This window comes from Mastomys coucha, unplaced genomic scaffold (genome assembly GCF_008632895.1).
Source record: "Mastomys coucha isolate ucsf_1 unplaced genomic scaffold, UCSF_Mcou_1 pScaffold23, whole genome shotgun sequence".
Lineage (NCBI taxonomy): Eukaryota > Metazoa > Chordata > Mammalia > Rodentia > Muridae > Mastomys > Mastomys coucha.
Genome location: NW_022196906.1, coordinates 2,359,766 through 2,372,300, shown reverse-complemented (window position 1 = coordinate 2,372,300; position 12,535 = coordinate 2,359,766). Strand labels below are relative to the sequence as shown.

The 12,535-nt window shown below is 41.9% G+C and overlaps 1 protein-coding gene across 2 annotated transcripts; it reads right to left on the bottom strand.

The window, feature by feature from the left end:
* Window positions 1–476: 476 nt before the first annotated feature.
* On the bottom strand, window positions 477–10,280 carry Mmp27 (matrix metallopeptidase 27). Of its 2 annotated transcripts, XM_031343033.1 has the most exons (10): window positions 10,075–10,280; window positions 9,465–9,703; window positions 8,225–8,373; window positions 8,018–8,149; window positions 4,995–5,156; window positions 4,700–4,820; window positions 3,697–3,827; window positions 2,868–3,027; window positions 2,064–2,167; window positions 477–733 (listed from the first exon to the last, which is right to left on the bottom strand). In XM_031343033.1, the coding sequence occupies exons 1-10, from the start codon at window positions 10,216–10,218 to the stop codon at window positions 498–500; spliced, it is 1,578 nt and encodes a 525-aa protein (XP_031198893.1). In that variant the 5' UTR covers window positions 10,219–10,280; the 3' UTR covers window positions 477–497. The 2 variants fall into 2 exon arrangements, with proteins under 2 accessions (XP_031198893.1, XP_031198894.1); XM_031343034.1 differs by lacking the exon at window positions 8,018–8,149 and having other exon boundaries at window positions 10,075–10,226.
* Window positions 10,281–12,535: the final 2,255 nt, after the last annotated feature.

Here is a 12,535-nt window from a genome sequence, read left to right as displayed (position 1 = left end):
TGATACAGCATAATGACTTTAGTTAACTGCATGGTGGTTGTCAACTTGCCTGGATCTGAAACCAACTAAAAAACAGCAGCTGGGGTTTCCCATGAGGAACTTTCTTGATCTCAGTATTTGAAGTGGTAGGACATATACTAAATGCGATTAAAAAAAAAAAACAATACAGAAGGAAACTTCTTTTTGCTTGCTTGCCTTCACTCTGCTGACAAGTTCATCTACTCTGTTGCCGCCACTGTTGCATCCCCTCACTGATATTAGAACCGGGTTTGTCTGGCTGGCTCCCAACATAGAATGAAGACAAGCAGCTCTCCAGAGATCCTCTGGATCTTTAGTGCCAGATTGAAACTACCTCATGGACTAAGCAACTATTGGACTCTTAGCCTCTCTGGTGTAGAGCAGCCACATCATACCATGGAAGCTAATCTAATAAAACATATATGTGTGTCTATGTAAAAAAAAAAAGATTTGTTTTGACTTATTTGTGGCATTTATTGTTAATTGTATGTTTTTGTCAGCACATGAACAATACTGAAAGTGAGCAAGCTTACACTTGTATGATGTAATATCACTGTACCAATTGAATGTGCTTTTCCTTTGACGCTGACATTGAATGATGAGTCTAATGGTTCGTTACACAGGAACCAAGTGTTGGTTTTCATCACCTGGGTGATATTTTTCGCCTTCATGTCATACTCAAATTGCCTCGACCCACGGAAGAAATAGAAGAAACCTAGAAGCAGAGAGGTGTTGTTAGTTACCTTGCATAGTGCAAACTTCTCCCCTGCATCTTAATTTTATGAATATAGAATCAATACCATTGTAAAGAAAAGAAAAGATAAAATAGAATTGCAAAGACATAGTTTGCTTTTGTCCCACTCTATGGGAATCATTTAGGAAAAAGCCAAGCACAAGTGTCAAAGGGTCTCTGAGTGTGGTAGACCAGCCCTGGCTCTCAAGCTAGATTTCAACAAGGCATCTCAGTGATGGGAGAAGGGCCCTCTGGGTCTGTCCTTGGACTCACCACCCTCATTTCTATAGATGTGCAACACATTTATCTATTTCAGGTTTGGGGGTTCTGTTTAGATATATGGAGATAATCAATGCGGCACTCAAATGTTTTAAAAAATTATCATTAGTGTGTGTGTATGTGTGTGTGTGTGTATCTATGTGTGTGTGTGTGTGTACAAATGCATGCCATGCCATGGTGTGTGTGTGGTGGTTAGAGACAACTTTGTGGATTTGGTTTTTCTCCATCTTGCTTTACATGAGAACCAGTGATTGAATTTGGGTCATCAGCATGTACTGCTGGCAACTTTACCCAGTGAACCATTTCCCTGGTCCTAAAACAATTGTTTTTGGACTATGAGTTATTTGATGGCCCAGGCCACTGTGTTTGAAAATCTAGTATGGGCTTTGTGTATTAATTTGCCTAAGGTTCTGGGCTGAGGATGTAGCTCAGTGGCAGAACATTTGCCTAGTACAAGAAGATCTCTCAGTTAACTCTCAGAACAGCTAAGAACTTCAAACTAAGCAAAACCCCAACTAACCAACCAACCAACCAACCAACTACCAACCAACCAACCAAAAAGCCAATTGCTAAACAATCTTTTAAAATCTCCTGAGTCTTATCATAATCTCACTGCCTCAGATACTTGAAACACATAGTTTTTTTTTCATAAATTAGCTCCAGGCTATGTATCTTAAACTATATATGTATATATTATGAATGTATGTAATATATACATATGTATGTATATGTCTCTATATATGTTTGGGGATCATTATTCATCTTGTGAGTTATCGTTCACACATTAGAGACTATTTGAGGAACTATTTTAAGTAAGTTAGTGGTGATTCAAATTAACTTTGGTACTTTTACATAGATTTGAAATAGTATCTCAGAGTCAGTTCAGCACTTCTTGTCTCAGTTTGAGAATGTCTATCAACCAGTGTGTGTACTTGAGAATGGTAACACTATACAAAAATCAAACATTTGCCCTTTGTGCTGTCCTTTTTTATAGTCTCCCAAGCATCTAAACAGTGGAAGCATTGGCACTCACCATTACGTTGGAAGACAGCATCCACACGGAGGCGAATTCCTGGGAAGCGCTTCATTATCCTCTGTGGGAATCCTCTGTCCATTGTTTGCGCCATCTCATCATACCTGTGTGCAAAGATTTCAAAGGCTTCTTTCTACTTGATGTCTATTTAATGAGCTTAATCTTTGTGCTGCCCAGTTTAGAGACAAGCAGCATTATGGGAACTGAGCAGACCTGTTAGAGAGAAACATCTAATAGTACCAAGGATAAAAACATGGTAGAGATTATATTTCTGTAGTGTGTGTGTTTGCATGCTCAGATGCCACTGTACCAAACTTTGACATAGTTCTGGGAGTTAATTTAGGTTCTCACAATTGTAAGGTACATGGTTTATTGTCTGAGCCACCTCCCCAGTCTCTACCTACCATCTCCAAAAAACAATAAGAAAAATCACCAGTGGGCAAAGATGTAGCTTTTTGGACAGGGATCAACAAAATAATTAAGGAAAAAGGCCACAGCATCTGTCAGAGTAGTTCTTCCTGACGAACTGTTAAATCATCTGTACCTCTCCTAGATTCTAACTGGCTATGCTTCTTCCATTGAAAATTTGGTTGGTATCGATATCTTTAGTATTTTTTTAATGTTTTTATTTAAGTTGGACAGAAATTATTGGACTCATTCAGCCATCTGAGTTTGATAAGTGTCATACACTGAAGATTGCCATCAGCACAATTGACTGGGAGACTGCAGATTTGTTTTGTTTTTGTTTATGTTGGGATAATATTGCCATGGATGCCTCCCTCCCTAATCAAACAACAGAGTTACCTCCAGCACCAGATACCAACAAAAAAGAAGGTTTTCCTTGTATCATGATCAAAGACGGCTGCATCAATTTTCTTCACACGTCTTGGAAACCCGAGTGTGTGGATGGATTTGGGGTAATCAGGCAAGACAGAATACCCCCTGATCACCCAGAAATTCTCATCTAGAGAGAGAAAGGGATATCTTCAGATGTCTTCTTCTCTGTGTCTTACAGGGAGGAAGAGATGATTCAGGAAGTTTGAAAATAAAGAGATGCTTAGTTCCTTTCAGCTCACAGTCCAGTAATCTCACGCTTCTATTGTGCTTTTTTCTTATTCTATTTCTTTTTATTTGCTAAGCATAGTAATCCTATAAAAGGGAACATAAGTGAGATCAGTTGTTTTAGAAAAAAAGGGTGGACTTCTATAGTTTTAACAAACTATTTATTTTTGTGAATGGGTGTTTTGTCTGCATGTGTGTCTGTATACCATGTATGTAACTGGTGCCCACAGAGGCCTCAAGAGAGCACCAAATTCCCTAGCACTATTGTCAGCCTTCATGTGGGTGCTGGGAATTGAACCCAGGTCCCCTGGAAGAGCAGCCAGTGCTCTTGACTGCTGACCAGCTCTCAGCTTTTATAGTTTTTAAACACAAAAATTCCTTTTAGTGAATTTGGGGTGATAGAAATTGTCACAGCCATAGAGAGAACACTATCTCATTGTCATTTATGAGGGGAACCTAAATTAGGGGAGAAACCCTATCAGAAAAATCATGATTAAGATTGTATTTTACAGAAATACCCATTGCCCTTTTAGAAAAGAGGAGGAAGAGGAACCCTGACCAGCAAATTTACCTTTAAAAACAAGCACCTCATCTCTGGGGCTTTCATATGCAGCTTGAAGATCAGCTGGCAGAGACGGCCAGAAGGAATCAATAAATTCAAACTCAGCACCAGCAATATCAGAGTAGATCCTCCATAAGTGCCTGCATTAAACACAAAATACTTCATCGATGGTGTCCTGCTGTCCGTTTCAGTCTTAGGTTTGTGGTTCGTAGTATGCATGCATGTGTGCCTGCATGTTCAAATATGTAGGACACACATGTGAATGCATGTGTTCTTATGTGTGGAGGCTGCAGGTTGCCCTTGGGTGTTTTCTTTGATTGTTCTCTACTTTTGTTTCTTGAGGAAGATTCTCTTGCTGGTACATGTTCAGCAGCTGGCTTTCTAGCAGAGTAGAAGACCTGAATTTTAGTACATGCAGATTTCCAGGGTATAAATACTCCCTACAAGGATAGTTTCAACCAGATGTGAATTGATGTGAGAAATTCCCCAAAGCTTAACAATAGGATCCTGAAATCTGCTATAAATTGACTTTAATATACTGTTGGGATTAGTGTTCATCTGACCAAGAAGTCATTAAAATTAGACTTTATATCATACTTTCTGGTAATTTAAGTCTGCTTTAAGTTTTTGATTTTGTTTTGTTTTGTTCTGATTTTTTGTTTTTGTTTTTGTTTTTGAGACAGTGTTTTTCTGTATAGTCCTGACTGTCTTGGAATTCACTCTATAGACCAGGCTGTCCTCAAACTCAGAAATCTGCCTGTCTCTGCATTGCAGATGTGGGGAATAAAGGTATACACGATTACTACCCAGCTAAATTTGCTTTAAATATTTAAAATTAATTTATCAAACAAGTATGAGATGTGTGCATCTAGTTAAACATTTAAATAGCATATGCATTGTAAAATGTGAATGGCACATATTCTCACAGAGACCTGGACCCCCTGTTTACCCCAAGTTCCTTTGAAAAGAAAAATCTTTATAAGAAGTTAGAGTGTGAAGGGAATAGGTTTACCTGCCTTTAAAGAACATGACTTCCCTGCGGAAGGTAGTGATAGCATCAAAAGTCAAGTTGGGGTCACAGGCGTGGGGTTCATGGTTTCCGTTTGGCTTGGTGGGGACCTTAGGTGGACTTCCTTCAGTAAGAAAAGAAAGACTATTCAGAAGGCACAGGAACTATGTCCTCATCAGGGTCTTACCTAAGTACATGTTTTCTTCACAATAATATTTCAGGAAGCAACTCTCTCAATTTCCTCTCTGCAAAGCATTCTGTTTAGTTACCATACATGCAGCTCCACAATGCTACTAACCATAGATGGACTGGATCCCATCAATGTCATCCTGAGAAAGTGGGTATTTGCTAGGATCCAGGGAGACATAATTGGGGAACATCAAGGCTGTTTGATCATTGGAGTGGGAGAGCCCCAGAGAGTGACCAAATTCATGAGCAGCTACGAGAAACAAGTTGAACCCTTGATAAAGCAGAAAACATGAGCGTTAGTTGATGAAGAAATTTAACCCAGGAGGCAGATTGCTTGAGACTGCTTACTCGGAAATGAATAATATTATTTAGCTGGCATGGCAGTACACACTTTTATTTCCAGGATTGAGGAGGCAGAGGCAGGCAGACCTCTTTGAATTCAAGACTAGCCTGGTCTATACATGTGTTCCAGGCCAGCCAAGTTTACATGGTGAGATCCTGTCTTAGAAACAAAACAAGTAGACAAACAAAAGAAATGGTTAGTATTAGTATTTTAAGAAATGGAGCTACTGGCCATGTAGTAGTGGCACAAGCCTTTAATCTTGGGAGGCAGAGGCAGGCGGATTTCTGAGTATGAGGCTAGCCTGGTCTACAGAGTAAGTTCCAGGAAAGCCAGGGTTATACAGAGAAATCCTGTCTTGAAAAACCAAAAAACCAAATAACCAAAAAGAAAAAAAAAAAAAGGAATGGAGCCACCCATCTGAGGGATGCTTGACTGTATATGATCATCCTTAAGTTCTTCTGTGGTCCTCTACCAACTGGACAATAAAGTCCTATCTTCTTCCCCTAGCCTTAAACAATCTAGCTCTTACCTTTTTCAGCCACAGATACCTTTGCACAGCCCTCTGGTCTTTTTTCCTGGCCTTGTGCTTTCTCTCATGTGCTGTACTAAGTCCTTCCTATACTTGTCTTTAGAATTCCTTTCCTTTTATTTTTGTCTTTTGAGACAGCGTCTCATGCATCTCTGGTTGGCCTCAAATCCACTGTATAGCTAAGGATGATCTTTACCTCTTGTCCCTTCAGCCTCGACCTCCCAGGTGGTGGAATTACAGAGGTGCACTACCACACTCAGTTTATTCCGTCCTGGGAGTTGTACTCAGAGCCTAATGCATGCCAGGGAAAGCTCTTTCAACTGAGCTTCATCTCCAGCCCAGTGGATTCATTTCTCCTGCTCAGTCGGGGTACGTTCTCTACAGCTCTCTTCTACTCCAAAGCGGTATAATACAATGGACAAAGAGTGACAGGGACAGAAGGCAACTCTTTGAACTGCGGATCTGTGCAGAGCTTAGTTGAAGGCTATATTGATCTTATTCCTTGGAAAACATGCTTGGTAAACTTGGATTACAACTCTGGCCTCTTTAAGAATTCTTCTCACAACACTCTTCAGTAGAGGGGTTGATAAAATGCACGGAGGAGCAATTAACACTAATTGGCTAAGGATAGTCAGATGGAGAAATCTTCCATTTCTGCTTCTGTATATGAAAGTGAAACCTCTTGAGGAAAGCTTGCCAGTCTTGAGTTTGGCAAGTGCTTAGGCTATTTCTTACAATTGATTAAGCACATATACGCTGGCTTTGGATCAAAATGGAAACCGAGGAAATAGTGGTTATTCCGCAGTAGAAGATACACATAGAAGAGTTCAACCCCTTCTCAGTTTTCTGAATGCGCTGCTCCTCCTTCACCTCTGTCTATAATGCTGACTCATGTGACACTGGCCACAGCTCATCTCAGAGTCCCACTGCTGCCTAAAGCTCCAGCATTGACCTCTTCATCTGTCTCAGGAGCACTTGGGAGAAAAAGAGCTTCCTGTGCTCTAGTGGATAGAGCAATCAGGGTGTGTCTGCAGGAACTGGACCTGACCCAAGCAGAGGATTTGGACTCATGGAATCAGGAGTAATCTTGCAGCCTGGTGTGCCGCCCATCAGGAAGGCCATGACCTATCCTGTCCTGGGATCATGGAGGCCAGACCTCCAACCCAAATTGTTGAGTTAGTGACAGGGACAAAGGATAGTGAGAGATAGAAGGTCACTGAGCCTTCTCCTTTGCTTAATAAACACAGCATTACTGTAGTGAAGTTACAGTACATCGAAGCTGGAGAGATTGGTTAGCATTCAAGGGTACCAGCTGTTGTTACAGAGGATATGAGTTAAGTTCCCAGGGTTCACAAACTCTTATTCCAGGAGATCTGATTTCCTCTTCTGGCCTCTGAAGTCATCAAGTATACATGTGGTATACAGGCATACATGCAAGCAAAATACCCATCCATATATAAACCCAAACAAAACATGTTTAATGATGCTCAGGCCAAATTAGTTGCCTTAAAGGACAAGATCAAGTATAAAAACTAGGGTCTAATAATTTACAGATGATGGGAGATGGTTAGTAGAGAAAGTCTATGCTTTCAAATTGATCTTTATGGGACATAAACCCATAAAGGACTCCTTAACCCGAGGCTTAAAACCACCAGCCCTCTTAAGTCTTCTTTCAGTCTTTAAGCTACAGGTGACTACAGCCATTGATTCAGTGTGCAGCCTTGTGCTGAGGGTGGGGGTTAAAGCATCACACAGGATTGCAGAGGTTGCAAGGCTGGAACTTTTGAGCATACCTCTGGGGTCCATATAACATGCCTTGCATAGCTTTGTGTACACAGTGGACCAGCAAGCACTGAGGAAATTCACAGCTCTATGTTAATGAGTGCATGGGCAAATACTGTTCTCAGACCAGGACTACTAACATATGCGAGCTCTGAATGAAGACTACCAGAGCACAGCCATTGTTTGCTCTTTTTTTTTTTTTTTTTTTTTGAGACAGGGTTTCTCTGTGTAGCCCTGACTGTCCTGGAACTCACTCTGTAGACCAGGCTGGTCTCGAACTCAGAAATCCACCTGCCTCTGAGCACAGCCATTGTTAATGGTTGCTAGTCACCCTACTAGTGTGATCTCAGAATGCAGAACATTATGTAAGAAACTAGGAAATTTGGATATGAAAGGCAGATAACTGTTCAGTGATTCTTTCTAGATGATGTTTTTTTTTAGATTAATGCAATTTTCTCACAGTGGAAATTAGTCTCACCTTCCCCATCCCTGGCTATCCATGTTTCATCTTCGTCAAAGTGAGTGTCACCACCTAGACCCAGACCAGGAGGAAAGGCATGGCCAAGAACTCCCAGAGGACCATCAAAGTGACGAGGACACCAGCCATGGACTGAAAGACAGTTGATGGGGGGAGAGGTCAGCTCCCTGTGATCCTAGAAGTCACTGCCCCCACTGCAAGCCTTACCTCCTGTCCTGAATGCTATCATTATATCTGCAACCCCCCTGGATATCCTGGTGAACATCAGTGGAGTGACCTTGCTCCAAACTTGTAGAGCTTTCTGAATAGCCTCATCCACATCAGCTGGTGTCATATCAGGAGTGTAGTTCATTATTCTGAAAAATAGGCAACAGTAGAGGAGCTGGGGGATGTGGTAGCTTACTAGCTGCAGGCTGTAGTGCCTGGTAGCATTGTGCTGTTCTCCAGCTCTGTTTAAATGAGACAGTTTTACAGAACCCATCAGAGTTTCCTTTCCCATGCTGCAATAACACACTCTCACCAAATGCAGCTTACAGGAGGACAGGCGCTGCTTGCTTTACAGTTCCAGGCCACAGTTCATTACTGAGGGGCTTGGGCAGGAACCCAAAGCACGATGGAAGGACACTGCTTGTTGGCCCACTCTCAGGTTTATGCCTGGCTAGTTTCACCTATGTGTGTGCCCCTGAATGTTTGTATGTATATTACATGTGTGTAGGGACCTGCAGAAGTCAAAAGAGGGCATGCAATCCCTTTGAACTGGAGTGCCACATGGTCGCGAGCTGTCGTGTGAATACTGGGAATCAAACTCAATTTGCAAGAGTACAAGTTCTTAACTGATGAGTCATTTCCTTAACCCCTTAGCTAATTTTCTTTTTTACTCTTTTCATTAAATCTCTTGTAGCTCCTTATCCTCAAATAGCTGAGTATACAGAGTATACATCGTAATAGTGGGACCCACCTAAGATCTGAGATTTGACAGCTCTAAAACACACACACACACACACACACACTCTCACACACACACACGCACATGCACACACACATGTGCATACACACACACACACATGCTTGGCTGCACGAATGAGCACATTCCTCCTCCCCCACACTCACATCCCTCCCATCTATCTGCAACCTCACCACCAGGGCATTGTAGCAGATGGCAGTGCTTCCTGTCCTGAGTTCACGTGGGAGAAGAGAGCCTAGAGATTGGAACCTATCTGCTGGTGCCCACGTCCTCTGCAGCACTAGCTACAGGCACTAGCCTTTCGATTTAGCTTCTCTGTGGTTGTAATACTGCCCACAGCATAGGTCTAATGTGGGGATGAGATACACAGAACCCACAAAGTGGCATGCACTTTGGAAGTGTCAGTTAGATAAGCCATCATTGTGGTTGCTTCTTGGAGATTAATTATTTGGGTTAGTTCATGTAAGTTGGTAGAAACATTACCTGTATGTAAGATTGTATTTTCTCCACCCAGGGAGTGTGTAGCCATATTGCCCCACATCTGGCACCCCACACCTGGGCACTTTCATGATCTCAAGAGTGTCTGAATCCAGTTTTCCAGTTACTGTCAATCCAAAAAATGCCTGCATTTCTCGAAGTTTTCCTTCTAAGAGACTCCTGTTCTTGCTTTGGACAAAATGACTCCCTTCTATTTCAAGAGAGTAGAACTGGTTGAGATACACCTGTCAGAAAAGACAAAAAGGATACAGGCTACATGACAGCAAAGGTTTATGAGTGACTAGAATTAGCCAAACCACATACCCATACAACAACTAAGGGTAGCCACTTGGCTTGTTAGGTGCAGACACGGTCTCCATATTCTTATTGTTCCTTTCATCTTGGTATGCTCTTGGAATTCTAGGAGACATCAGAGATGATGATCTATTTTGCAAACTTATGCGACTTAACCTTAGAGTTAGACACATGGAAAGGATCTCATTCTTCTGAGAAACTCTGGGACTCTGCAGGAATGTGCTGTCTTGGAAAGTCCCAAGAGAAGCTATAAAAGGCACGTTTTATTGCTTGTTGCTTTTAGCATGCATTGAGATCTTACCTGGGCCAGCTGATTGTTCTCCTCATTTTTGTCCTTTCTGTCTGGAGGAAACGCAGAGGAAAGTGTTACAAGGTTAACCATCAGAGGCAGAAGGCACTTCATTCCTGTCTCTTTAGTTAAAGCTTGTTCCTTTTTGCGTGGCATTTAGAATGTTGACAGTGAGACGTGGCATGAAGCAATCACTTAATTAATAACAGCAAAGCACACTTGCCATGAAGTAAGTGTCTCATGACTTTTTTCCCCTTAGATAAACTTGAATTTTGCAACCAGAGTTGGTGATTGTTAATCTAGCATCTTTCTCACTTTTGAGCGCTCACAATATCAAGGGGCCACCAAGTTAGTCTCCTCATCTCAAAACTGGTAGTTTTCAACATATACGTTGTTATGAGTTTTGAAATAATTTTCTTTGGCAGGAAACGCTAGCATATCTTGGTAGTGTGATGGGGAAGAGACGATGGAGTCGGGTATTAGTTTAAGTTAAGTACTGTGCTACCGTGCCTGGCTTCCATATGAGCTCTGCCTACTGAGCCACCTCCCAGCCTCTGTATCTTTAATTGTTAGGAGAACTGGCTAGTGAAATATGAGTAATTGCTTGCTATTATTATTTATTATAGTATTGTATTTGAATGTTTTTGTAATGTGTTTTTTATTGTGATGACGTTAAACATTCTTTTTTTTACAAATTATTTGTTTTTTATATCTTAACCAATTTCCCCTCCCTGTGCTCCCCAGTCCCTCCCCCACCTCTCTTCTCTCTTCCATATGTTAAACATTCTTATATCGACTGTTTTTCACTACCAGAATTGTTTCTGGTTTCTCAGGCTTTCCTGTTTGGTTTCTGTTTATCACATTGCCAACTTTCAAATGTTTGGTGACTCTGTTGTGCAATCTGCTTGGACCTTCTGGGAAAGAAAGGTAACTGGAAGCTGTTAATAGCCAAGGATGGGTCTGGGGAGTTGGAGACCTTCATTACAGGAGCAGGGTGTGTCCCAGGCTTCTATGATATGTGATGAAATTTAATTGAACACAATAGGAAAATGCACAATAGCAGCTAGTTAATAAAACTAAAACTGATGTTTTGGTTATGTAAGAGCAGCCAAGGTTTGGTCTGTGGCTTCTAGAATGAATCACCTCACATCATCAGGGGCTGTGTGGTTTCTCAAGAGATGGCCATTGCACCTACATTGCAGGTAGTGCAAAACAAGGAAGAAATAGAAATACAGTTCTTGATATCCTTTGAGGAACCCCACCCAATAGTTAGCTTACAAATTTTGGGTGAGAATTAGGTAAGGTACATGGCACGCTTGTCTGTAGGAAGGCTGTAAAATCTTGGTTGTACACAATAATAACACTGAGACTGGATTGCAAAAGCTGCAGAGAATGTCGGGGCAGCCACACTGAAGCTTCTGTAGGGTCAGCATCTGTAGACCTGCTTTTCCCAGACGGCTAGGTTTCTCCAGAGCAGAATGCCCCAGGTTCCTACATGCCACCTCCTAGGTGCAAAGCTGGTAGAAGTCATCTTTGACACCCTGTGCCCCTCCCCTTAGCACATCTCTGATTTGTGCAACTTGCCTTCTTGTGAGAAACTGTGAATGTTTCTGTGTTTGACATGGCAGAGTTACAGCTTAGAAGTTTAGGAATTAAACACCCCAGAAATAATTCTCTCTCATTAGGGCCTGAGAAATGGCAAAGAATTTTCCCACCTCCAGTATGAAGTGTCCTGTGGGATTCTTAGCAGGTGGAAGCACAGGCCAGATCCCCATAGCAGAAACCTTGGAGACACACACTGTGTCAGCTCTCCCTCCCTTTCCTTCTCCCTGCATAGAGTGCCCCTGGAATCATGCTGCCCTCTCAAAATAATTGCACCAGGGTCTTTAAATAGGGTTTACTTTTGAATAAGTTCAAAGTAAGTGCAGAGAAATCTTGTTCTTTGAAATCTAAGTTTAGCTTCTTGTATCTCTGTGCTCACATAAATGTGATAGCTAAAAGAAATGCCTGCGACTCCAAAGTACGGCTAACAAAACAGCAGGAACTAAGCTCTCATCTCAAAATGTAAAGATGACATTTGGGTCAACAAACTCACATGAGCAGCTCACAGAAGTTTCTTGCATTTATATCTTTAAAAACTGTCATACCAGGAAGTTTTAGGAATATGGCATTTGAAGTTGATTGTGACTGACAGTGAGGTAGGTAGCTATACTTACTGGCTTGACATCTCAAAGGAGAGATCAGGGAGGGCAGCTAGGAGGTGCCCTCTCCTGTCACTGTGCTGGGAAGTGCCTCATGGTCCCCAGCAGGCCTTTGACTTGGGAAGTGCCTCATGGTCCCCAGCAGGCCTTTGACTTGGGAAGTGCCTCATGGTCCCCAGTAGGCCTTTGACTTGGCTTTGTGTTGGTTTCTTCCTTCCTTCCTTCCTTCCTTCCTTCCTTCCTTCCTTCCTTCCTTCCTTCCTTCCTTCCTT